Source organism: Arvicanthis niloticus, chromosome 2, assembly GCF_011762505.2.
Source record: "Arvicanthis niloticus isolate mArvNil1 chromosome 2, mArvNil1.pat.X, whole genome shotgun sequence".
Taxonomy (NCBI): domain Eukaryota; kingdom Metazoa; phylum Chordata; class Mammalia; order Rodentia; family Muridae; genus Arvicanthis; species Arvicanthis niloticus.
In genome coordinates, this window is record NC_047659.1 from 18,571,999 (window position 1) to 18,597,980 (window position 25,982).

A 25,982-nucleotide genomic window follows, 5' to 3' on the forward strand; every position below is an offset into this window, starting at 1 on the left:
TTTAATATATAGAATATTAATTAGGGTTAACATTGTATCATTAAAGGCAAAGCTGATGGAGCACCAACAGCTGTGACAAACTGATATCTTATGACAGTGGTAATCTTTGCAATAGGAGATCTGGTGGTATGCTATTTGATTAGAGTGTAGACTTCTAAACCAAATATATATAGGCATTACATAATTGCACAGAGAAGGGTTTATGTGTATTCCAACATTTCATCTTGTTGATACTATCTTTAAAGTATAAGCCATAAATGAATTACCTGTATGTCACATATTTAGTATCGTATTTGACTCTGAGTACAAATCAGAAATGTAACATTTCTATAAAACTACAACATATAAAGAACAAAAGTACACACGGATACAAAGAGACTTTATGATAGCTACTTATTTTAATATGATGTTTGACCTTGAGGTTAGAACAAATGTTTACATACACCAAGAATATGGAGAAAAATGTTAAGTCTAAAATATTAGCAATATATGAACAGTGAAGGTACTCTGATATAAAGTATCTCAGTGGCTATATTTATACAAGTATACATCTCCAATGTAGATAGTATATGTACACATGGAAATTCTGAACAGTAGTTCACAGTATTTCATTATCACTTTCTATAAGGGTGCTATTTGTGCAAGCTAAATTAGGTTCAGAACATACCACCAGCTGCAACACAACACCAGCTGCAGCTTGACCTCCCCTCTGTGCACGCCAATTGTGAATCTCACAGACCTTCCTGCTCTCCTGTCCTCTTGGGACAAATCCCAGTCCCCAACTCCAGCAAATATCCCCTACTCAGCCACAGACTATAGCTGCCAGAAGACCAGATAAGCTGCACCTAGACCTTCCCTACTCTCTCTATGAGTGCACAGCCTATTCCCAGGGTCACTCCTAGTGCTACAGCAGAACACCAGCTGTAGCTTCTCCTTCTCAATTTGCAGTCCTATTATGGATCCCATAGGCCATCCACCTCTCCCCTTGTCTTTCTTTCCTGTCTGATTCCTGTGGCATAGGCTCCTGCCCCACAGCAAACACCTGCCAGAAGACTGAATAGGCTACAACCAGACCTCCCTTACAATCTCTTTTACACCAGACCCAATTTTAGGTCAGGACAGAAACCAGCTGCAGCTTCTCCTCCCCACATCCCAACTTACCTATGAATCCCCCTGCCCTTTCCTTCCCACCTTGTCACTGTGTCCCAGATCCCAATGCCAGCAAATATTCCTTGCTCAACTGCAGACCAAGACCAGCCTTAAAAAAAAGAACCTGCAATCATTCTCCCATGAATACACTAGCTGAGTGAACAAGTAAAATAGGAATTCTCAGTCAAAACACTCTCTGAAAACCCAGAGAGGAAATATAACTCAAGAAACAAAACTCTCACCAAACCAAGACAAATGAAAAATCAGCACCTAGACCGACAATCACCCCTAATACAGATGCCTAGATTCCAGCAAAAGAAAACAACCAATAACCGCCAGGGATGTATGTCTTCAGCAGAGTCCAGCTACTCTGCTACAGCAGGTCCTGAATAATAGAACATAGCTGAAATATAAGACAAAAAAGCTTGAAGAGGAAATGAATAAATTCTGTAAAGTTTAGGAAAACACAAGCAAACAACTAGAGGGAATGAATAAATCCCTTATAGAACACCAAGCAAAAAACCCAAACAAACAGTTGAAAGACACAAACTGCTAAAGACATGAAAATGAAAGTAGAAGTAATAAGGAAAACATAAACTGAGCAAATTCAAGAATGAAAAAGAATAAGAACAGTGACAATGTAATACACAGGGTGGATGAAAGAGAGAACATCAGTCATTAAAGATATGATAGGAAAATGGATGCATCAGTCAAAAAAAAGTTAAACCAAAAAAAAATAAAGAAATCCTGCCACAAAACATCCAGGAATTCTGAAACAGTGTGAAAAAAATCAATACCTATGAAGAATAGGGATAGAGGGAGGGAAATACCATTATGAAAATCCAGGAAATAGCTTTATTCTGGCCTGTGCCTTCTGCTGGGGTAGATCATCAGCTTGTCTGCTCCTCTGAAGACACCAGAGTCTGAAGGACTCCCAGAATATCAGCTACAAGCAGGGCAACAGGTAAAGGATGCTCTCAGACATCCACAGCAGCTAGGAACCCCAAGGATCTCAGTGGATGCATAAGCCATGTGCACCCTCTCTACCTCTCAAAATATATCCTTTTACTAGCCTGTGCCTACTGCTAGGGAAGATTGTCAGCTTGTCTGCTGCTCTGAAGTCTTTACAATCTGAAGGCCTCCCTGGATATTGACTACATGCACAGCAACAGTCTGAAGGTCTCCCATAAGATCTGCTGTACCCAGGCAACAGATTGGAGGCAAGCATGCCTCTCTAAAGACACCGAAGTCTGAAGGCTTCCAAAAAGCACAACCACAGCCAGGGCCACAGGCCTCCCAGGAGACCAGCAGCAACTCAGGGACAATGGAGACATATTCCAAACAGAGACACCCAAGCCAGCTAACACCAGATATAACCAGATGGTGCGAAGCAAGCTCAAGACCATAAACAACAGAAGCCAATATATTTTGGCATCATCAGAACCCAGTTGTCCAGTTGTCCCACCACGGGCAAGCTCTGGATACCCCTATACACCTGAAAACCAGGTTGCCAACCTAAAATCCTATCCCATAAAGATAATAAAGTCCTTTAAGAGGGATATAAATAACTGACTGAAAGAAATAAAGACAAAATACAGGTAAACAGGTAGAATCCCTAAAAGAGAAAAACAGATAAATCCCTTAAATAAATATAAAACCACAAACAAACAGGTGAAGGAGTTAAACAAATCAGTCCAAAATATAAAAATAGAAGTAGAAACAAACTAAGAAAGAAAGAAAAAAAGAAGAAGAAAGAAAGAAAAAAAGAAGAAAACACAAATGAAGGCAACCCTGGAATAGAAAACTGAGAAAAGAGGTCAGGAACTACAGATGTAAGTATCAACAACAAAATACAATAGATAAAAGAGATAATTTCAGGCATAGAAGATACCTTAAAAGATATTGACACAAAGGTCAAAGAAAATTCAAAACTTAAGAAACTCTCAATCCAAAACATCCGGAAAATCCAGTACACTATAAAAAGACCAAATCTAAGAGTAATAGAAATAGAAGAGAGCAAAGATTTCCAGCTCCAAGGACTAGAAAACACCTTCAACAAAATCATGGGAGAAAACTTCCCTAACCTAGGGATAAAGGTTGCCATATATGTACAAGAAGCCTATAGAACACCAAACAGATTAGACTACAAAAAAAAATCCTTTTTGTCACATAATAATCTAAACACTAAATACACAGAACAAAGAAAGAATATTAAAAGCTGTACGAGAAAAAAGCAAAGTAACATATAAAGGCAGACCTATCAGAATTATACCAGACTTCACAAAATGGAATACAAAGCTAAACAAATAATTCTCAACCGAGGAATGGCTGAGAAGCACCTAAAGAAACCTTCAACATGTTTAGTCATCAGGGAAATGCAAATCAAAGTAACCCTGAGATTCCACTTCACACTAGTCAGAATGGCTAAGATAAGAACAAAACCTCAGGTGATAGCAGATGCTGGCAAGGGTGTGGAAAAAGAGGAACACTCCCCAGTTGCTCATGGGATGGCAAACTGATACAACAACTCTGGGAATCAGTCTGCCAGTTCTTCAGAAAATTGGACACAGTACTACCAGAGGACCCAGCTATACCACTCCCGGGCATATACCCAGAAGATGCTCCAACATATAATAAAGACAAATGCTCCACGCATAGCATTTATAATAGCCAGAAACTGGAAAAAACCCAAATGTCCTTCAACAGAGGATTGGATACAGAAAATGTGTTACATTTACACAATGTAGTAGTCCTCAACTTTTATAAAACAATGACTTCATGAAATTCTTAAGCAAATGGATGTGACTAGAAAATATCATCCTGATCCAAGTAACCCAGTCACAAAATACAGATTACTGATATCTAAAATTTATAAAGAACTCAATAAACTAGACATCTGCAAACCAAATAATCCAGTTAAAATATAGGGGACAGATCTAAATAGTGAATTCTCAACAGAGGAATTTCAAATGACCAGGAAGCTCACAAAAATGCTTACCATTCTTAACTATCATGAAAATGAAAATCAAAATGACTCTGAGATTCTATCTTTTCAGAATGGGTAAGATAATACTCCACTAGTGACAGATCATGCTGCAAATGATGTGAAATGAGGTGGACACTTCTCCATTGCTGGTGGGAGTGCAAACTTTTGCAGGCACTTTGGAAATCAATGTGGTAGTTTCTCAAAAAATTGAGAATCAATCTCCCTACAGTCCAAGTTATACTTCTCCTTGGCAAAGGATACCCCAATATGCCACCAGGACACTTATTCAACTATGATCAGAGCAAGTTTTTTTTCCTAATAGCCAGAACTGGAAAGAATCTAGATGTTTCTCAACTAAACAATGGGTAAAAGAAAATGTGGTAATTTAATCGAAGGAGTATTAGTCAGCTATTAAAAATAATGACACCATAAAATTTGCTGCCAAATGGATGAAATTAGAAAAGAGCATCTTTTTTGAGGTAATCCAGGCCCTGGAAGACAAACTTTGTACTCATTTATAATTAGTAATTAGCCACAAAGTACAGGATAATCATGTGTCTTAGTTAGGATTATACTGCTATGAACAGACACCATGACCAAGGCAACTCTTAAAAGGTCAACATTTAATTGGGGCTGGCTCACATGTTCTGAGGTTCAGTCCATTATCACCAAGGTGGGAACATGGCAGCATCCAGGCAGGCATTGCGCAGAAGGAGCTAAGAATTCTACATCTTCATCTGAAGGCTGCTAGCAGAATACTTACTTACAGCATGCTAGAATGAAGGTCTTAAAGCCGATGCTCACAGTGACACACCTATTCCAATAAAGCCACACTTCCTAATAGTGCCACTCCCTGGGCCAAGCATATACAAACATTCCAATCCCTGGCTCCCATAGACTTGTTCAAACACATGAATCTGTGGGGCCATATCTAGCTATAACATAATAAAAAGTACATTTTGTCCAACTCCCAAAGTCTCCATAGTTATAGTAGTCTCAACAATGTTAAAAGTCCACAATTCAAAGTCTCTTCTGAGATCCATCTGATCACTTAACTGTAATCCCCAAAGCAAGACAGGAAACCAGCTGGGCAAACTCCAACCAAACTTTCCATCTCCCTGTTTGATGTCAAAGTAGTTTTCAATCTCCTTTTTCATCTTTGTTGACTACAGCAAACTTTTTTCCTAGGCTGGTTCCACTCCCTATTAGCAACATTCATCAGTAGATATCCTATGGTTTGGCATCTTGAAAATCATGGAGTCTTCAAGGCAATTTCAATGTTACAGCTTCTTGTTTCAATGTTGGGATCCACACATCATCTTCTGGGCTCCTCCAAAGGGCTGCCATCACTTCTCCAGCTCTTCCCTCTATAACACTCTAAACTTAGGTAGATCTATTCTACTACCTCTTCTTTTCTTAATGATCATCCCATGGTACTGGCATCTCTAATACCCTGGGTTCATCCACTCAATTAGTCTTCACTAATAGTCTCTCATAAACTCTTTTTATAGTGCTAAGTCTCAACTTTTTTTCATGACCCCTTCTGTCCTGGTTAGTAATCAGCAACTGGGTCTGCGCCTTCACTAATGGCCTTCCATGACCTCTGACAGTGCCAAGCTACTGCTGATCTCCATGACCCCTTTGTGCCTTCAAAACTAGTACAACTTAGGTGAATCTTACACAGTACTAAGTATAGCTGCAGCATAAGCTACAACCTTGGCTATCTCTGGAACACAGCTTCTTTGTGCTCTCACAAAACACTTTCTAGAAGATTTCACCTCAGTGATGCTGGTCTCTTCTTAATCACCACTGATTTCTTAGCTCCAGCTAACCAGCATCTATTGTCTCAGTAGTATCTTCTATGTTTCACTCTAAAGCTAGAGCCACATGGCTGAAGGTGCTGTGTTCTGCTGCTTTCTGGGCTGGCCCCCCAGAACATGGCCCCCCTTATTCTATCACCAACTTTCTGTTTTTAAACTCCCTTTCTGCCTAAGCTTGGCTTTCTTGGAACTTGCTCTGAAGATTGACTTTGAACTCAGAGATCTGCATGGCTCTGTCTCTTGTAATGCTGAGATTAAAGGTGTTTACTACCATGCCTAGATTTAAGCTTTTCTTCAACTAGAACCTGCTTTGGACCTAGGCTGGTCTTGAACTTAGAAATCTGTTTGGCTTTGTCTCCTAGGATTAAAACTGTGCACCATCAGCATGCCTGGGTCTAAACTTAGCTAGGTAGGATCTTGCCCCAAATCCCTTAATCTGTTTTCTCCTAGAACACAGGATTTGGCTCCATTTTACTGGCTGGTGCTCCTTTAATATTCAAAACATATATTTTATATTTTTCCTTTCTAAACTTGCTATGCTTGTTCAAAATGCTCTTCATGAGACTTAACCAGAAATCAAAGTCTCTGCTGGGCTTTTTTGACTTCCTTTGTCAGAGCAATTAATCTGAAACTCCTCACCCTAGCCTCAGGCAGACTCCAGAGAGGAGATAATAAGTAGCCACATTCTTTACTAAAATACCACAAAAATAGTCTCTATGCCACATATTGAAATTCTGGTACCTCTTGAACCAGGTCTACACAATTAAAATCTCTTTCACTAACAAAGTTTTCCTTGTTCCTACTAGGATAGCTCATTGAGCCCCACTTAAAGCATTCTGCTGCTTTCCAAATTCAAAGTCCATAAATTCACATTCTTTCAAATAAAAAAATGGACATGCCTATCACAGCAGTAACCCACTCCCAGTACCAACTTCTGTCGTAGTTAGGGATTTACTGCTATGAAGAGATACCATGACCTAAGCAACTCTTATAAGAACAACATTTAATTGGGGCTGGTTTACAAGTTCCGAGGTTCAGTCCATTACCATCAAGATGGGGACATGGCAGCATCCAGGAGGACATGGTGGAGAAGGAGCTAAGAATCCTGTATCTTCATCTGAAGCCTGCTATCAGAATACTGACTTCCAGGCTGCTAGGATGAGGGCCTTAAAACCCATGTCCACACTGACACACCTACTCCAACAAGGCCACTCCTCCTAATAGTGCCACTCCCTGGGCAAAGCACATATAATCCATCACACCATGCTACAAACCACAGATGCAGAGAAGCTAAGTAACAAGGAGGGCTCAAGGGGGGGAAGCGTGAATCATTTTCTGAAGGGGAAATAGAACAGACATCAAGAATGGACAAGGGTGGGGATCTGGGGATGCGACCAGATGGGATCAGGTAGGGGGATAATGAAGGGAGAGAGTACTGGGACAAAAAACTTGAATGGGTAAAATCTCTGGGACAAACTAGAAACCTAGTGCCCTGGAAGCTCTTAGGAATTACTGATGACGAACCTAGCTGATATTCCTAGTAATGAGGGATATGGAGCTTGAGCTGCCTGTCTTCTGTAAAGAGGCAGGTCTGCAAGTATAATGACAGGGACATCAACCAAGCCACAATACCTTGGAACTATAATTTGTCCTGCCTATAAGATGTACTAGGGTAAAGTTTATTTAGAAATTGTATGAATAGCCAATGAGTTACTGGTCTTTCTTGAGACCCATGGCAGGAAAAGGAGCTTGCCTCTGACATTGCCTGGAAGATCAGGAAGTAGACTCAAAAGACCAGTAAACTACCATAGAAACAAAACTAACTGGAAAAGGTCAATGATAGGATTCCTATATGATACTCTGCTATACTCATAGATTGGTGCCTAACTCAATGGTCATCAGAGAGGATTCACCCAGCAACTGATGTAAAAAGATGTGGAAACCCTCAGCCACACTTAGACAGAGCTTGGGGAATCCTGAAAAAAAATGTGGAACGTCTGGAGGAGCCAGTGGTGTCAAGAGCACTATAAGAGAATACACAGAATCAACTAGCCTAGGCTCATAGGGGCTCACAGAGAGTGAACTGACAACCATGGAGCCTGCATGGGATTGAATTAGGCCCTTTGTTTATAAATTACAGTTGTATAGCTTGTTGTAGAACTCCTAATAGTGGAACCAGGGCCTGTTTCTGCATCTTTTGGCTCTTCCAGTCTTAATAGGAGAGGGGAGACTAGTCTTACTGCAACTTGATGTGTCATGGCTGGTTGATATCCGTGGGAGGCCTGGCCTTTTCTGAAGATAAAGGAGAAGTGGTTGGAACTGGAGGGAAAAGGGAAATGGTGCTGATGGACTGGGAATAGAGGAAAGGGGAAACTGTGGCTAAGATGTATAAGCAAACAAACAAACAAATAAACCATTTCCTCTCATAATTTGCTTTGGTCAGAATATTTTATCATAGCAACACGAAGCAAATCAGGTAGTACTCTTAGAGGTTGTGAAAGTGTGGGAACTTGAGAGTAGCATTTTCAAGGTTACACTTGGTCCTTGGTCATTTGTTTCTCTCTGGTTCGTCTTTTCCATTGGGTGAGCAGTATCAGAAAAACACTGCTAACACCATGCTATTATCGTTTACTTCAGACTAACGCAATGCTTTTCATTAGCAAGTTTTAAAACCCTAAGCCAAAGTAACCTTCTTCGTGTCAGTCATAGTGAACTAAATCTAACATAGTTGGCTGCCACTATGGAGGTAATTTCTTAACCAACAAATTATAGAATCAAGTTCTGTAGAATCATAATGAAATAGTATCCCATATAGTTATCCATCCTATAATGCTTTTCTTTTCTATAAAGTCATTATAAATGTGTTAAATTATTTAAGTATGCACCACAATTTCTACTATGGCATAAGTTTTACAATGGCTGGCACTTGGTTCATGAGTGTAGAAACTTTTTCTTCAGTTCCAGAATTGCATGGTACTTGAATGAATGACATATAATGATAGATTGAATCTTTCAACCTTCTCAGTTCCATAAAGAATAAAAATGGTAGGGTTAAATGCAATTCACAAAATAAATTCAAAGTCAATGAAATGTAACTCCCAAATTTATTTTTAAGTATAAAAGATAACCAAGCATAAATCAAAATCAAAATAAATCATGCACATGAACCATCATTCTGTTCTTTTAACTGGAATACATTGAGTAGCATGGGTGGCACATAATCTTTGGATTTCTATAGTTTGTAAATACATTATTATTCAAACATCAAAGTTTGATATTGCACAGTAGAAAAGATATAGCAAAGTATTAGAACATGCATTGGGCATTCAGATAAAGCAGCTTGAGAGAACCAGTAGGAAATGTGGAAAGAAGATGGTGCTCAGAGAGCAGGGTTAGGAGTCTTAGATAACATTAGGAAAGAATAATGGCATACCAATAAAAAGAAATAATTTTAAAGGACAAGCACTGTGAAACCTGGCCTTTACAGAAAGTAGTTATATTTGCCATCACTTTTCAGTTCATTTCAATTGACATCTTTCATAAACATTACCATATATCTCAGTAACTTAAACATATGTCTGTGATAATACCTCAATAAATTGCTGGGATCTGTCAAAAATTTATTCATGTAAGAACTTAGTAACAACTTTGGTGGCTTTCAAATAATGTTCTCTAATGTAGCTATCAGCACATGAGTAACCTGACTTTTGGGTTGGTATACTAGAATATAAAATGTTAATGTTAATGTACATAACATCATACTTTACATTATTTTGTCTTGTAACATGGTTCTTTCATAAATAAAACTTGAAAAAAAAACTGTTAATACTAATATGGTTAGCATTTTGCTTCATATATAATATGTGCTGAATATGTCATACCTGTGGGTCTCTGTAAGTTTTTTTGTACTAAAATCCTCCTGAGAGTGCCATCCATGGCAGCTTCTTCTATATGGGAGTGATCCCCAATTACAGTCCAGTACATCATCCTAAAAAGAGTAGGTCAAGGATATTAGATTGGAGATGGTGCTGTAACAACTGTCTCCTTCATTTACCAGTATCTCCTCAAATCACATGTGTCATAATAACCCAGTCCCCTCATTAAGTAGATTCCTGACCCAATGTGAAAACTATACAGTGTCCAGCTTCAACACAGAGTGTTACAAATCAATATTATAAATAAAATGCTACCCAAATGTAAATTCTGACATACAATATTTAGCAAGGTACATCATAGCTTATTATTTGTTGTTATACAATTTTTAGTTCTGAAAACTCATTAAAAACCTAAAGAGAACACTATTTCTATCACTTGCAATTATCTTTTTTATATAGTGACAGATTATTCACTTGAGATTTTCCAATAGTGATAGATTATCCAACTACTTATAGATAGATGACTTCACTAATAAGTGGGCACAAAGGTAAAATGAAAAATTAAAAGAAAACGGATATGAAATTGCAAGGGGGACATGGTGAGGAGGGGGGTCCAAAAGGAGTCAGAATGGGGAGTGGGGTATCAAAATGATCAAAATAATATGTGTATATGTATAAACTCCTGAGAGGAGGTAGAGGGAAGCTGAGAGGAGTGGAGGCAGGGAAACATATTTGAAATGCATTATATGAAAAATAAATCTATTTTCAATAAAATAATGAAAAGTTAAAGTCATTGGAATAACCCCACCAAAAAAATGACAACAGAGTACTATATTCTTTTTCTTTTATTTTTCATATATGAAAGTCCAGGCTAGCACCAAGCTCCTTACATAGCTGAAGCTGGCCTTGAGCTCTTCTAGAACCTTCAACATCTACCGTCCAAATGCTAAACTCACAGGCAGTACTCAATAACTGAAAAGGAAATGATTTTCTCATTTAGTGGATACCATATTCTACAATTCTAAGAATTGGATTTTTTTTTGATATTTAAGTCTTTGATTTAAAATTTCTTCTTTTCAACACTGAATGGAAGATTTTTAATCTAATATCCAGAAAAATGATATATTCACATTAAGTCATCAAAATGTAAAGAGATTTAAGTTTGATTATGCCTTCATATTTTGTTAATCTTAATCTCTAAGTACTCCTTTCAAAATATTTAATGTTTCATATTCTATTATGGTTTAAAATAGTAGTCATGTGATTACCATGACAATTCCACTGGTTGTAATCAATGCACATAAACACATGGAGACAAGAAAAGAGATTCTTAGACGTGTACTAAATGCATGATATAGGAAACACTTATTAAAATATTTGGTGTCCACATCTTAAAAGGAAACAGTCCTGAGAGAGCAGTACAGGGATTTGCAGGTCTCAGGAATCTATTTCACTTTGAACAAAAGTACAGAATACAATCTATAAATATCGATATTCATATTATATTAAGAAACAAAAACATCAAGTATTCAACTTACCCTCTTTTAGGATTTACAGCAATAGCATAGGGCTCGCCAGCCATATTAGTTAAGAGTCTGGTGCAGTTGGGGCCATTGAGCTGTCCTACATTGATGGAGTACCTCAGGCTTGTCCAGTGAGTAGTATAATAGCTGAACCAGTGCATTCTGGAGTGATCAGTCCAATAAACATTTCCTGCAACCCAGTCAACAGCAATGTCCCGAGGCCTTTTAAATTCAGGACACTAGAATAAGAGAAAAGAAATACAATACAGTATTGTCAGGAGAAAATTTGCATCATTTTCTGTATCTACACATTAGAAATTTAGGGTTATTAAGTGATATTCTAGATATTATTATGTGATTTTTTTTCAAGCAATACAGTCAATATATCCATTAAGGAATAGCAGTATCTTCTATTCTTAACTTCTGCTTAACATCACACATATAATTTACAGATGTCTTTAAGTGAATCAGTTACCATTGTATTTATTGATGGATGTATTTTTCATGGTTTTATTGGTTATTTTATTTATTTAACATTTCAAAGGTTATGCCCCTTTCCAGTTTCCCCTGGAAAACTCCCTGCCTCCAAGAGGGTGCTCCCTGATCCGCTCATCTACTCCTGCCTCAGCGCTCTAGCATTACCCTATCCTGGGTCATCTAGTCTCCACAGAACCAAGAAGGTCTCCTTCCAGTGATGCATGACCAGGTGATCCTCTGCTACATATTTAGCTGGAGCCATGGGTCCCCCAGTGTGTACTCTTTGGTTGGTAGTTTAGTCCCTGGGAGCTTTGAGGGATCTTGTTGGTTGATTTTGTTGTTCTTTCTATAGAGTTGCAAACTCCTTGAGCTTCTACAGTCCTTGCCCTAACTTCATTTTATTTTATGGTGATATACTGATTTGCACAGCATTCAGCTATTTGTATCAATTTGCATCATTTAGAATTTTAGGCCATTACAATTAACATGGTGAACATTCATATACATGTCAATTAGAGCATACCTATTCAATTTTAAAATACTCAGAAATATAATGGTTTAGTCCTAAGATTCAAATATATACAGCTAGAAAATCTTATTCAAAGACTTTGACTAATACATATTTTCAGAAATGTGAGAGAGTAGAGGGTTTACTCGATTTTTGCCACAAAATGTTGGCTTTAACAGTTAAAAAAAAGTAGGATAAACAGAAACATTAACAGGAAAAACATTTCAGTATGTTTTCAGGTAAGTTGAAATATCTGTCTGTGAGCTTGACTATTTTAGTTATTTTGTTTTGCAGTTATCATTAAACAAAGATAAAAAATATTCATAGAAAGTGTGAGCAAAATATCCATCTGAAGGCTTTAGTTAAGTTTACCACTTTGAATGCAACTAACATAATAATTAAATTGACATAATCAAGTTTATTTTGCATAACCAGAAGAAGAAGGGACCCACAGGAGTATCATACCAAGAAGAGAAACAATTATTTCAGTTGATTATCATTCAAACTGGTGAATAGTCAAAAAATGTTAATTTAACATATAATAGTCTTTTGGTCATGAACAAAAGAAAGTAGTTGTCTCAGATATACACACACACACACACACACACACACACACACACACACACGTTCTGAGAACAATTATTCTAAGGTACTGTCTGCTGCTGACCAGTAATTCCTAAGAGAAAGAAAGTTGCCTTCAATAAACTATGGACCCCGGAAGCAATTTCTCCCTTGTGATATCAGGGATTCATCGTGAGTAAAAAAAAACTGTATTTGTTTAGATTATCAGAATATAAAAGCAAATATATCACTAAGTGGCATATACACTGCATGTTAGTGTAAATCATAATTTTAATAACAGGAAAAACTGGGTGTTGCTGTTCTACACTGTTTTATGTCTGTTATTGAATACTTATGCTGATACACAAGCAGAATAAACCCTTACTGTGAAGAAAATGTGTTGCTGATCCACCTTGATCATAAGAAAATATTTACTATTCCTTTTATCAGATTTAAATATACAAACTCAACTTCTTGTCTTAATAATACAACTACCAAAAGTATGGAAATTTCATACAACTTACTACTGCTTGAAATTAGTCTCTTTGTTTTTACTTCATTTATGCTGAAAATGCTGGTTATTCTTTAATTTTACACGTGATATCTTGAGCCACTTTCATCTATGAAACTCCATCTCTCACATTTAAAAGAATATGGAAGTCATATTTAGTGAACTTTTTCAAGGTAAATGTTTTGACGACTTGAACTGAGTAAATTCTTTAAATAAAAATAAAATTTAGTTTGAATTTATAGTATAACGTACATGTCTAGAAAAATGAAAAGGGCTGACATTTATTTTAAGCACAGTGGATCATGGTAGTGTGACACACATAAATCCATTCTGAGATGTTTGTTCCTGTTTTCCTTAAAGTCCTTAATTCTTTCATAAAGTTTCTGACTGATCCTTTATTTTGTATTTCCTGGGGTCCATCTAGATAATTTTCATTTAAGAAAATTCTCTGAGACTAATGGATAAAGTATTTCTATGTGACTATTTTGGACTTTCTTATTGTTTGAAGTTTTATGATGGTATCTATGCTTGCAGATTTCTGTGGTTGAATCTATATTCTGGTTTCAAGATCAAGGAATGCTTCCTGTTAGACCCACTAAAGCTGAATATTGTGTCAAAGATGGCTGTATTCAATTAATTATAACTGAAATGCTGATAATATCAGTAACAATATTAATTCTTATGGAATGCTGGTAGCAAATGAAGCATGTTATTAGAGACAGTGATTCATAGTACTGAGAGTTCGCTGATACAACAGATAGAGATTTATTTATAGAAAGAGGAAGAAAAGAAAGAGGCCATTCCTCATTATGACTCAAGGGCTTTCATAAAAATATTAAATTGCAATTATATCATTTCCTTCTTCTTTTTAAAATTTTCTATACCCTCCCATATACCGCTGTTTGCTGTCTTTACAATTCATCGTCTTCTCACTTATTATTGGCACATGCTTATATATTCCTGAGCACAGATATATAACCTCCTTAGTCTTTATAACATTAATTATATGTACATTTTTATGGCTGATCACTTGGTAACAGATAACCAATTACTCTGCACTTCCCTGTATAGGACTATTTCTTTCACTTTCAGTATTCCTCAGTTTCTAATAGTTCTTTGTGTAGGGTTTGAGTCTCATGGAATCACAAGTATGTTGAATAGTATTACCCATTATAATAGTATTACCATAGTATTAGGTGGCTCATACTAAATAGATCTTAAGAAATAGAGAAAAAGAGAAATCTCTTGTTACAATTTTAACTCTATCTGATAAACAGAAACAGGTTAGAAAAAAAGTAAGTCACAGAGGCAGGAAAGAGAATTGCCTAGTTTTACATGAAATAAAACAAAAACATAAACTTAGCCAAAGAATCACTTAATACTACAAAAACAGAAAGAAAAGCAAAACAAATCAAATCATGTTCCATATGAAATAAAACAAAAATATATTCATTTGTTCTTTAGGCAAATGAAGAGGTCAAAACTAATGCCCCATAGTGACATGTCCCTTCTGAGATAGTTTAAGCGAGTGACAATTCTGACAAAGTTTTCATTAAAATTATTGCACAACCTGAAAGACATGTGTTGACTAGTTTCTTCAGAAAAATCAGAAGGTCTTTATTCTGCCAAGATTTCTAAATACACAGGTAAGTTAGAGACCTATTAAAATATTAGTCAAATGAATAAATGAATTAAACCTTACAGAAAAACTAACAGCTTAACTGTAACAAAATTGGAAGTTACTACTTTAATTTTAAATCCTCTGTACTATTCTTACTAGTGTGTATTACCTGTTACAATTTTAGCTGCAGTAATAAAGATATTTTACTGAACATATTTGATTTAAAATAGAAACTGAAAAACTGATTAAAGATGAATTCAATTATTGAAACTCTGGAAATCATGTTTTGTTTTTTAAAATGTTACATTCACCTAAATATTTTAAGATAATCTAGTGACCAAGTTTATAAAGCCACCTTCTATTAGCCTACCTATTTAAGCTATATGCCTTTCCTTAGGCATTCATTGCATTCCCAAGTTTAGTATGAGACAAACACATATTAGAAAGATGTAAGGCAACTGCCATCAGACACAGAACTATAAAAAGAACTCTATGAGCCCAGGACTCATCACAAAATTAAAATAATTTGAATAGCAATGATGGTATATTATCCACATCTACCTCTTGCCAAACTCACCAGTTATGTACAAGTTTTTCTCAGATGAGAATTACCTAAATGTGCACCAGGACATATAATTTGTATTTTCAATCATAAACGTAGCCAAAGAATTCAAGTAGTTTAATGAGGACACAATAAGCTAAATGACTTTAATGATAACAGTAATAAATGCCTGAATAATTCCCCCAAATCACAACCATATGTGTGAATGAAATGGTGAAGACAATTCAGGATTTGAAGCTGAGTATTATAAAGAAATGAAAATATTGAAAAAAACCGTCCAAGCTGAAATGGAGGATGAAGTTTAAAATTTAATAAATCAATTAGAAAACTCACCAGATAGCCTTATAGATCAAATGAATAGAGTATATAAAACAGAATATTGGGACTAGAAGATTAAATAAAGTAATTAGACTACACAAACAAATACTAACAAAAAATTAAACATACATAAACACACACACAGAGAAAGAGAGAGAGAAAAAGAAAGAGAGAAGAGAGAGAGAAAGAGAGAGAACATAAAAGGACTTGAGGATACCATTAAAATAAAAATCTTCTAATTACAGTTATAAATGAAGGGAAAGAACCTCAGGGCAATAAACTATATATTCAGTTAGATAATGTAAGAAAACTGCCCAATATTAAGGAAATGCACACATATACAGAAAAAAAAGCACACAAAACACCAATCAAACAAGTCAAGTAAAGTTAATTTCCCTTAGAACAGCATAGTTAAAATATTAACTACATAGGAAAAAGAAAAAATATTGGAAACTGCAAGAGAGAATAAAACAAGTTACATATAAAGAAAAACACATCAGAATAGCAGCTGATTTCTTAGTAGAACCTTTGAAAGCTAAAAGAGCCTAGAACTACAAACTCTACTAAATTATGGCTGTCAAGATAAGAGTTCTATACCCTTCCAAACTTTCTGCCATAGTTGATGATACACTCTTTCCTTGTGATATAAACAGGATAAACCATGCCCATGAAACTATCCCTACAGAAAATATTTCAAGGAATAATTTAGACTAAAAACAGAAATAAGCTGAGTCAAAAGAATATAGAAAATAAGAATGAAAAAGAAAGTTACTGTTAACAAACAAAAAGATAAGAAAAACAAATTGAAAAAAAAGATTATCATCAACACACACTTTTCAAAAATAATGTTAAATACTGATGGTCTCACCTCTTCATCCTCAAAACACAGGTTAGTTGAACAAATTAAGAAACAAAATCCTCTGTACTTCTCCCCAGTCATGTCCCACACCTGATCCTGCCTGACCAATACAGAAGTAGATTTGTGCAGCTATCCATCATACTAAACGTGGGGTCCCCAATGAAAGAGTTAGGGGAAGGACTGAAGGAGCTGAAGGGGTTAGCAGCCTCACAGGAAGATTAACAACACAAACCAACCAGACACCCCCCCCCCCGCCAAAGTTACCAGAGACTAAACCACCTACTAAAAAGTACACATGGAGGGACCCATGGCTCTAGCTGCATATGTAGCAGAGGATCAATAGTGGGGCAATCTCCTTGGTCCTGTGGAGGCTCAATGGATGGCCCAGTGCAGGAGAATGCTAGGGTGCTGAGGCTGAAGGGAATGAGTGGGTGAGGGAGCACCCTCATAGAAGCAGGGGGAACGGAAGAAGGGATAGGAGGTTTAACTTGGAAGGAGGATAACATTTGAAGTGTAAATAAATAAAATAATCAATAAAATTCAAAATGTTGAAGAAAGAAACAAAATCCATGTTTGAAACAGGGAACCAAATGAGTGTTGATATTATATCTGAAAAATATATGTGAAATTAAAATTAAACAAAAAAATATAAAGCACTTCATTCTAATCATATATATATATATATATATATATATATATATATATATATATATAATTGTAATGTCTTATTGGTTAATTGCCCATTTGATTAGAATGTATATATATACATATATATATGTATATATAATATATATATATTAAAGTCTGGCACGGTATTTCTGAACTTAAAGATACAGATAAATTCAAAAATAGTAGATGATTTTAATAACTTATTTTCTCTATAACATTTACATTATATATATAGAAGATGTGAACTCAATTAAGACTATCCTAAGGGAACTCTATGAAATTAAAATACTAAAAGAAATGAATGGATTTCTAGATCCATCATCAAAGTCAAACAAAAACAGATAAGTATCCTAATCAGATTCATAAATAAAAAGATCTAAGCAGAAGTATAAAGCCTTCCAACAACAACAGCAGCAAAAACAACACAATAACAGCAACAAAAGCTGGACTCACAAAAAAATTCTAGAATATCTTCAAAACAAAAATGCTTTTTAAAATTGAAATTATAAAAGATCTTTATAAAAAATTCTTTAAAATTTATTCTATTAATAGAGAAAGAACAAACACACCCAAATTCCTATTAAGTCAATAATACTCTAATACCAAAAATCAGATTAAGAAATATACTACAGACACACACAGAGAGAGAGAAAGAGAGAGAGAGAGAGAGAGAGAGAGAGAGAGAGAGACAGACAGACAGACAGACAGACAGACAGACAGACACAGAGACACAGAGAGAACTATAGCACAATTTTTCTGATTAGCTTCATCTTAGTTGGGATTTCCTTTGCTGTACAGAAACACTATGACTAACCCAACTCTTATAAAGGAGAACATTAAATTGGGGCTGGCTTATGGATTCAGTTCAGCCCATTATGATCAAGGTGGGAAATATGGCAGCATACAGGCAGGCTAGCTAGCTCTGGAGAAGCTGAGAGTTATACATCTTGATCAGAAAGAAGCCAGGAAAATTCTTTGTTTAGCTCTGTACCCCATTTTAATAAGGTTATTTGATTCTCTGAAGCCTAACATCTTGAGTTCCTTGTATATATTGGATACTAATCCTCTATCAGATATAGGATTGTTAAAAATCTTTTCCCAATTTGTTGGTTACCATTTTGTCCTATTGAGTGTCCTTTGCCTTATAGAAGCTTTGCAATTTTATGAGGTCCCATCTGTCAATTCTTGATGTTAGAGTATAAGCCATTGGTGTTACGTTCAGGAACTTTTCCCCTGTGCCCATGTGTTTGAGGGTCTTCGCAATTTTCTCCTCTATTAGTTTCAGTGTATCTGGTTTTATGTGGAAGTCCTTGATCCACTTGGTCTTGAGCTTTGTACGAGGAGATAAGAACGGATCAATTTCCATTCTTCTACATGCTGACCTTCAATTGAACCAGCACCATTTGTTTACAATGTTCTTATTTCCACTAGATGGTTTTAGCTCCTTTGTCAAAATCAAGTGACCATAGATGTGTGGGTTCATTTCTGGGTCTTTAATTCTATTCCATTGATCTTCCTGCCTGTCTCTGTACCAATACCATACAGTTTTTTTATCACTATTTCTCTGTAAAACAACTTGAGGTCAGGATGGTAATTTCCCAAAAGTTCTTTTATTATTGAGTATAGTTTTCACTAAACTGGTTTTTTTTGTTATTCTAAATGAATTTGCAAATTGCTCTTTCTAACTTTATGAAGAATTGAGTTGGAATATTGCATGAAATCTGTAGATTGCTTTCAGCAAGATGTCCATTTTTACTATATTGATCATGCCAATCCATGAGCATGAGAGACCATTCCATCTTCTGAGATCTTTTTTTATTTCTTTCTTCAGAGACTTGAAGTTCTTGTCATATATTTCTTTCACTTGCTTAGTTACATTCACGCCAAGGTATTTTATATTATTTGTGACTATTGTGACGGGTGTCATTACCCTAAATTCGTTCTCAGCCTGTTTATCCTTTGAGTAGAGGAAGGCTACTGATTGAGTTAATTTTATATTCAGCCACTTTGCTGAAGTTGTTTATTAGGTTTAGGAGTTCTACAGTAGAATTTTTGGGGTCACTTAAGTATACTCTCATGGCCAAGGGGCACGTAAAGAAATGTTCAACATCCTTTGTCATTGGGGAAATGCAAATCAAAACAACTCTGAGATTCTACCTCACACCAGTCAGAATGGCTAAGATCAAAATCTCAGGTGACAGTAAATGCTGGTGAGGACATGGATAAAGAGGAACACTCCTCCATTGTTGGTGGGATTGTAAGCTGATACAACCACTCTGGAAATCAGTCTGGTGTTTCCTCAGATAATTGGACAATTGGACATAGTATTACCTGAGGACCAAGATATATCACTCCTAGGCATAAACCCAGAAGATCTTCCAACTTTTAACAAGGACACATGCTCCACTTTGCTCATAGCATCCTTACTTATAATAGCCACAAGTTGGAAAGAACCAAGATGTCCTTCAACAGAGGAATGCATACAGAAAATGTGGCACATTTATACAATGGAGTACTACTCTGCTATTAAAAACAATGAATCCATGAAATTCTTAGGCAAATGGATGGAACTAGAAAATATCCTGAGTGAGGTAACCCAATTACAAAAGAACACACATGGTATGCACTCACTGGTAAGTGGATATTATTCCCAAAGCTCAGATTATCCAAGATACAATTCACAGACCACATGAAGCTCAAGAAGAAGGAAGACCAAAGTGTGAGTGTTTCTGTTTTTCTTGGAAAGGGGAACAATATACTCATGGGAGCAAATACTGAGAAGAAGTGTGGAGTAGACACTAAAGGAGGGACTGTCCAGAGACTCTCACACCTGGGAATCCATCCCATATACAGTCACCAAGCTCAGGCACTATTGTGGATGCCAAGAAGTACATGTTGACAGGAACCTGAAGTAGCTGTCTTCTGAGAGGCTCTGCCAGAGCCCGACAAATACAGAGGCGGATGCTCATAGCCATTGGACTGAGCACAGGGTCACCAATGGAGTAGTTAGAAGAGGGACTGAAGGAGCTGAATGGGTTTACAATCTATAGAAAGAACAACAATATCAACCAGACCCCCCTCAGAGCTCCCAGGGACTAAACCACCAACCTAGGAGTACACATAGCAGGACCCATGGCTCCAGCTGCATATGTATCAGAGGATGGCCTTGTCAAGCATTAGTGAGAGGAGAGGTTCTTGGTCCTGTGAAGGGTCGAGGCCCTAGTGTAGAAGAATTTGAGTGTAGGGAGGTGGGAATGGGTGGGCAGGTGGGGGAACACCCTCATAGAAGCAGGGAGAGGATGATAGCATAAGGGGGCTCTAGGGGGCGGGACAAGGAAAGAGAATAACATTTGAAATAAAGAAAATGTATAATAATAATAATAATAATAATAATAATAATAATAACCAGAAAAAAAAACAAATAAAAAGAAAGCAGGCTGAGGAAGCCCTGGGAACAAGGCAGTAAGCAGTACCTCTTCATGAGCTCTGCATGTGCTCCAGCCTCCTTGTTTCTGCCTGCTTGAGTTTCTGCCCTCACTGCTTTTGATGAATAGTTACATAGAATTACTAGTGTATAAACCTTTTCCACCCCCAGGTGCTTTGGATATTGGCATTTTATCACAGGAGTAGTAACCCCACCTAAGTCAACAACCATCATCAAATTGGATTTGTGGCATACTCCATACAGAAACATGGCTGCCGATATACTAGTACAATCCTGGCATAAATGTCATGGGAGTAACATTTTTTTATATTCCTGTCTGAAATTACTTCTTTGTTGTAGCCTAATATTTAGGATCCTGCCTGACACTACTTCTTTGTTCTAGCCTAAGATTTACATTCCTACCTGAAATTACTTCTTTGTTCTACCATAATGTCAGATTCTTGCCTGAAGCCTACTTCCTTGTCCTTGGCCAATGTCATATTCCTACCAAGCAGCCCATTTTCGTGTCCTTGGCCCATGTTAGATTCTTGCCAAACATCCCCAAAGGCTCTCCACTTCTACACCTTTTTTATTTCATTAACAAGACTGAGCCTGTGTTAGGTTGTTCTGACAAGAATGCCTTTCTTATTCATCATGGAATATGCATTATCAAAAGCAATGCACTTCTGTCTTAGGTTAGTAATGTTCTTGAAGTTGCTCTTGTACTTCTGAACATACAGCAGCTATGGCTGTTTGCATAGACCTGAACAAGATAAAGTCAGTAGTAAGGGCAGCACTAATTGAAGTCAGTGGGGAGAAGAAGCTCCAGGATAGGAATGAAAAGTGTTTGGAATGTCTGAGGGCAGGGGTGAAGATTTAGGGGAGCATATGATCAAGGTACATTGTAAACATTTATGAACTCAACAAAGAATAAATTAAAAATACTTAAGGAAGAAAAATGTTCCTTCTAATGTATAGAATAAAATGATTACTGATGAAGCAAAAAGAAAGAAAGAAAGAAAAAAGAAAGAGAGAGAGAGAGAGAGAGAGAGAGAGAGAGAGAGAGAGAGAGAGAAAGAAAGAAACAAAGAAAGAGAGAAAGAAAAAGAGAAAGAAAGAAAGAAGAAGAAAAAGAAAGCATAGCAAGGAAAAGACTTTCTTACATATGGCTAGCAGAAGGGTCTCAAAGCCCACACCCACAGTGATAGACTTCTTCTAACAAGGCAACAGATACTCCAACACCTCCTAATTGTTCCACTCCCTTGTTCAAGTATATTCAAGGCACCACAAACATCAGTTGGAAAATCCTCAGCAAAATACTTGTAAGCCAAATATAGGAACATATCAAAAGGAACATCTGCCATGCTCAAGTTGGATTTAAACAGGGGACACAGAGATGAAACAAAAGAAGTAAGTTGAAATGTTTAATACAAAAAAGAAATTACAACAAACACCTCAAAATTCACCATAAACCACAATTGACCCAGGATAGCCAAAACAATCCTTTCGAATACTTGACTACAGTGAAGTGATATTTGACAAAAATACGCACTAGAGAAAATAAGTCACCAAATCAACAAAAGCTGATGATCAGACAGTTTTAATAAAGAATTCCAGCAGACTTTCAAAGAATTAATGCCAATACTCTCCAAATTATTAGACAAATTATGAACTGAAGGAATATTTCACAATTTGTTTCATGAGGTCACATATCAAAAGACTTCAAGAATTTAGGAATAAAGGAAAGGACTAATAGGAGACACAATTTCTTTTTCTGGGGATGAGAAATGGAATAGACTTTTGGGGAGAATGGAAACAGGAGGTACAGGAACTGGAGAATTAGGTCGTGAGTGGGAAGGGGAATGGTATAAATGAGGCAAAAGTAGAGAGAGATGGCTAGAACTGAGGAGCATAGAGAGGTATTATAATAACCTAGTGTAGTAGAAAACTCTTAAAATTAAGAATGTGATTTTAATAAAGTCTCAAGAATAAGGAAGACAAAGCCATAGCTTGCCATTTCTTGTCAACCAAAGAAGCTATTAGTTATGTGTGGTTATATCAGTTGAGTTGTTGGCCAAAGGCATCCCATGAAAATTCTTGAACAACCCAGGTTATTATTCCTAAGACAATGGGTTGCACTTCACAAATGATAACAAAGCTCCATTGGCTGATGAAATCACTTAACTCATTAAAAATGAACAAGTTGATCAGTGAGTGCATAGAACCTTCACCTTTACATACTAGTGTCTTTCATATGGAAGGTAATCTGCAGGTTACCAAAGGGGGGGGGGGAACAACTTAAAACATCAACCCACTTACAGTCCCTTTTATCTATATTGCTGTTCTAGTGAAGGATGTGCTAGAACAATAGTAGCACATATAGTGTGGGAATAACTAACTGATCTCTGATTTTGGAAAAGTTCTACTCTACAAGATGAGACAGCAGACACATCTGGGGTAACTAAGAACCAAGGCTGTATTCTTGGATTCAGCCATCATCAGAGAGGCTTCCTCCTGAAACAGATGGAAAATATACAGAGACCCACAGCCAAACATTACCCAGAGAGAGAAAGAGACCTAAGAATACACAGCTCTAAATAGAATGTCTCTCTTAAATCCTTCTCCTCAAAGCTCAGGGAATCCCATGGAAGAGGAGCAAGAAAGAATGTAATAACCAGAGGAAATGAAGGACAACAGGAAAGCAAGTATCTCTGAAGCAATTGAGCAAAGCAAAGGTTACTCTGCAGGCTACCAGAAAAGTAATGTTAAAAGAAAAGTAAATATCAATATCGCCCAGTTAGCAACAGTGCTTCTGGCAACAGAAACATGGCTGCCAATATACTAGTACAATCCTGGCATAAATGGTATGGGAGTAACCAACTACATTTTTATTGGATTTTAAGGCCCAATATGAGATGGAACCCATATTTGTCACTGCAAATGTGGCCAGAAATCTGCAGATTAGGTAGGTCATGGGCCTATGGGAAATCCCATTATTATTTTGCAAAAGTACTGTAGTGACAAAATGACTTGTAATTACAGATTGCTATACCCATGATGCAGAGAATTACTCAACCTTCATCAAAGAAGCTTCTTTCAGTAGTTGGCAATTAACAAAGTGTCCACACCTTGAAAATGTTCTGAGAATGAGAGAGCTTTGGAGCACTCTGTCCTAAATCAGATGTTTTTTTTATCAAACCTTTTCCATCAGTGCTCAGGGATCTATGAGGAAGAGGACATAGATTTCAAGAGCCAGAGGTAGTAGTTGACTCTGAGAAAACAGTGTCTTCCAGTCATCACAGGATCAATACAGGTACAAACTCATAGAGACCAGGACAGCACACACAAGACATGCAGAGCTTCAGAACAGACATTATTCTAGAACTGAGAAGGAGAAGGGAACACAAAAGCCCACCCCTAACCTATTAGCTATTTCTAATGGATACTGGGAAAGAGAAAATTAGTTTTCTTTAATGAAGTGGCAACTATTTCCTAACTCAGGCCCTGAGTATAGGAAAAACAGGTAAATACAAAACAAACTCCATTTTTAGTGAACCTTTTTTTTGTTTTGTTTTTTGGTAATTTTTAATATTGCTTTATTTTTTTAATTTGTATGTTTTGCTTTTCAAATTTTTTGGTTTTTTTTTTAATAGTTTGTAAAGTAAGATGGTGGGGAAAAACATGCAGTTGAGTATGTATGGAAGAGAGGAGAATTAGGATGAGTCTGGGGAAAATATGCTCAAAATGTATATGTAAAATTTTTAATAAAAAAAATTAAAAACTAAAAGAAATTGTTAGAAAAATCCTAATGTAGTCAGCATTTGATTCTGTGACTTTTCTCTTCTTTATCTTTAGATTTAGGGAAAAGTACATATGTCAACACCATCTTGGTGGAAATGTCTTGAGTTTTGTTTTCTAAGAAGTATAGAAGCCCCAGTCACTATTTTTTAATATTTATATGAAAACTTAGAACCCAAAATATATTTTATGCTTTCTGAACTAATTGATGACCAGCTGGCAGCTATTAAAAAAACACACTTTTACCTGACATGAAAAAATATTTCTTTATACACATATGGATTTCAGAGAATTAACAGGCCCAGGTAAAAGTTGACAGACACATATTCTATTGCCTGTCTTTGTGAAATCACAAATGTTCATTACCTTGAATGGGCTTTAGAAGTTGACTGTAAACGTTTTTTTCAGATGTACAACTGAGAGTCAGAGATGTTAATTTATCTGAAATTTACACTAAGTTGAAGCGGTCAGAATAGACTCTTGCATCTCGATACATAAAGCAATGGTATTACAAAGTAGTAGTGAAGTACACAATGTAATTGTCTTCATTAGGAGAGCCTTGACTTTTAAAAGACATTTTAGTGTTGAAATGCTGGTGGAAAGTCATGAATGGACAACTGGTAAAACCCATGGCTCAGCAGTCCCCCGCTCTATGATATTGCATTGAATCAACTATTAGCTCTTTGGCAGAAAGTGTTATCCTACAATAATCTTAGCTTCCCAGGTGAATATTGCTCACTATGTTCTTTCTGAAAGCACTGGAGAAAATAGTCTAGACCATGTAACAAATTCATCACAGTAATTTCAATACATTAGGTGTCATATACTGTTTCAATGTTAGGTGTCACATCCTGTTTCAGACAAGTCTAATGAAACCTTTACCACTGATTACAAGCTGTTTTCTAATGAAGTGACAGAAAGCTATAGACATGACTGCAAATAAATGTGTATACTCTATAAATAAAATGTACATACATGTACATCTGCCTGAATACAAATAAAAACTTCAGTATCAAATATTAAATGTTTTGGCATCTAATCTACAAAATTATGCTTATTAACATTGATTATATAGAAATCTATCCAAGAACTAAATTAAATAAAATAATTTGTGTTCACAATTATACAAAAATTAAACATGTAAGTGATTTTTAAAAAACAAACATCAGATCGGATATCAGAACTATAAATCGTCTTAGGTACAGCATACAACAAACAGCATTCTGTCATTCAATTTTAGCAATGCAGTTATATAGTACATCCAATGGACCGGTTAATAAAAAAACTAATATATTTACATGTGGATGATCTATAATAATCA

At 36.3% G+C, this 25,982-nt stretch overlaps 1 protein-coding gene across 1 annotated transcript in view; it reads right to left on the minus strand.

Annotated features, from left to right (window-relative positions):
- The window catches only part of Lrp1b (LDL receptor related protein 1B), a 349,921-nt gene that overhangs the window by 88,590 nt on the left and 235,349 nt on the right, over nt 1–25,982 (minus strand). The window contains exons 38-39 of the mRNA XM_076928219.1: nt 11,369–11,592; nt 9,837–9,943 (exon numbers count right to left, since the gene is read on the minus strand). Coding sequence (XP_076784334.1) covers nt 9,837–9,943; nt 11,369–11,592 — 331 coding nt within the window. The remainder of the gene's footprint in view (nt 1–9,836; nt 9,944–11,368; nt 11,593–25,982) is intronic.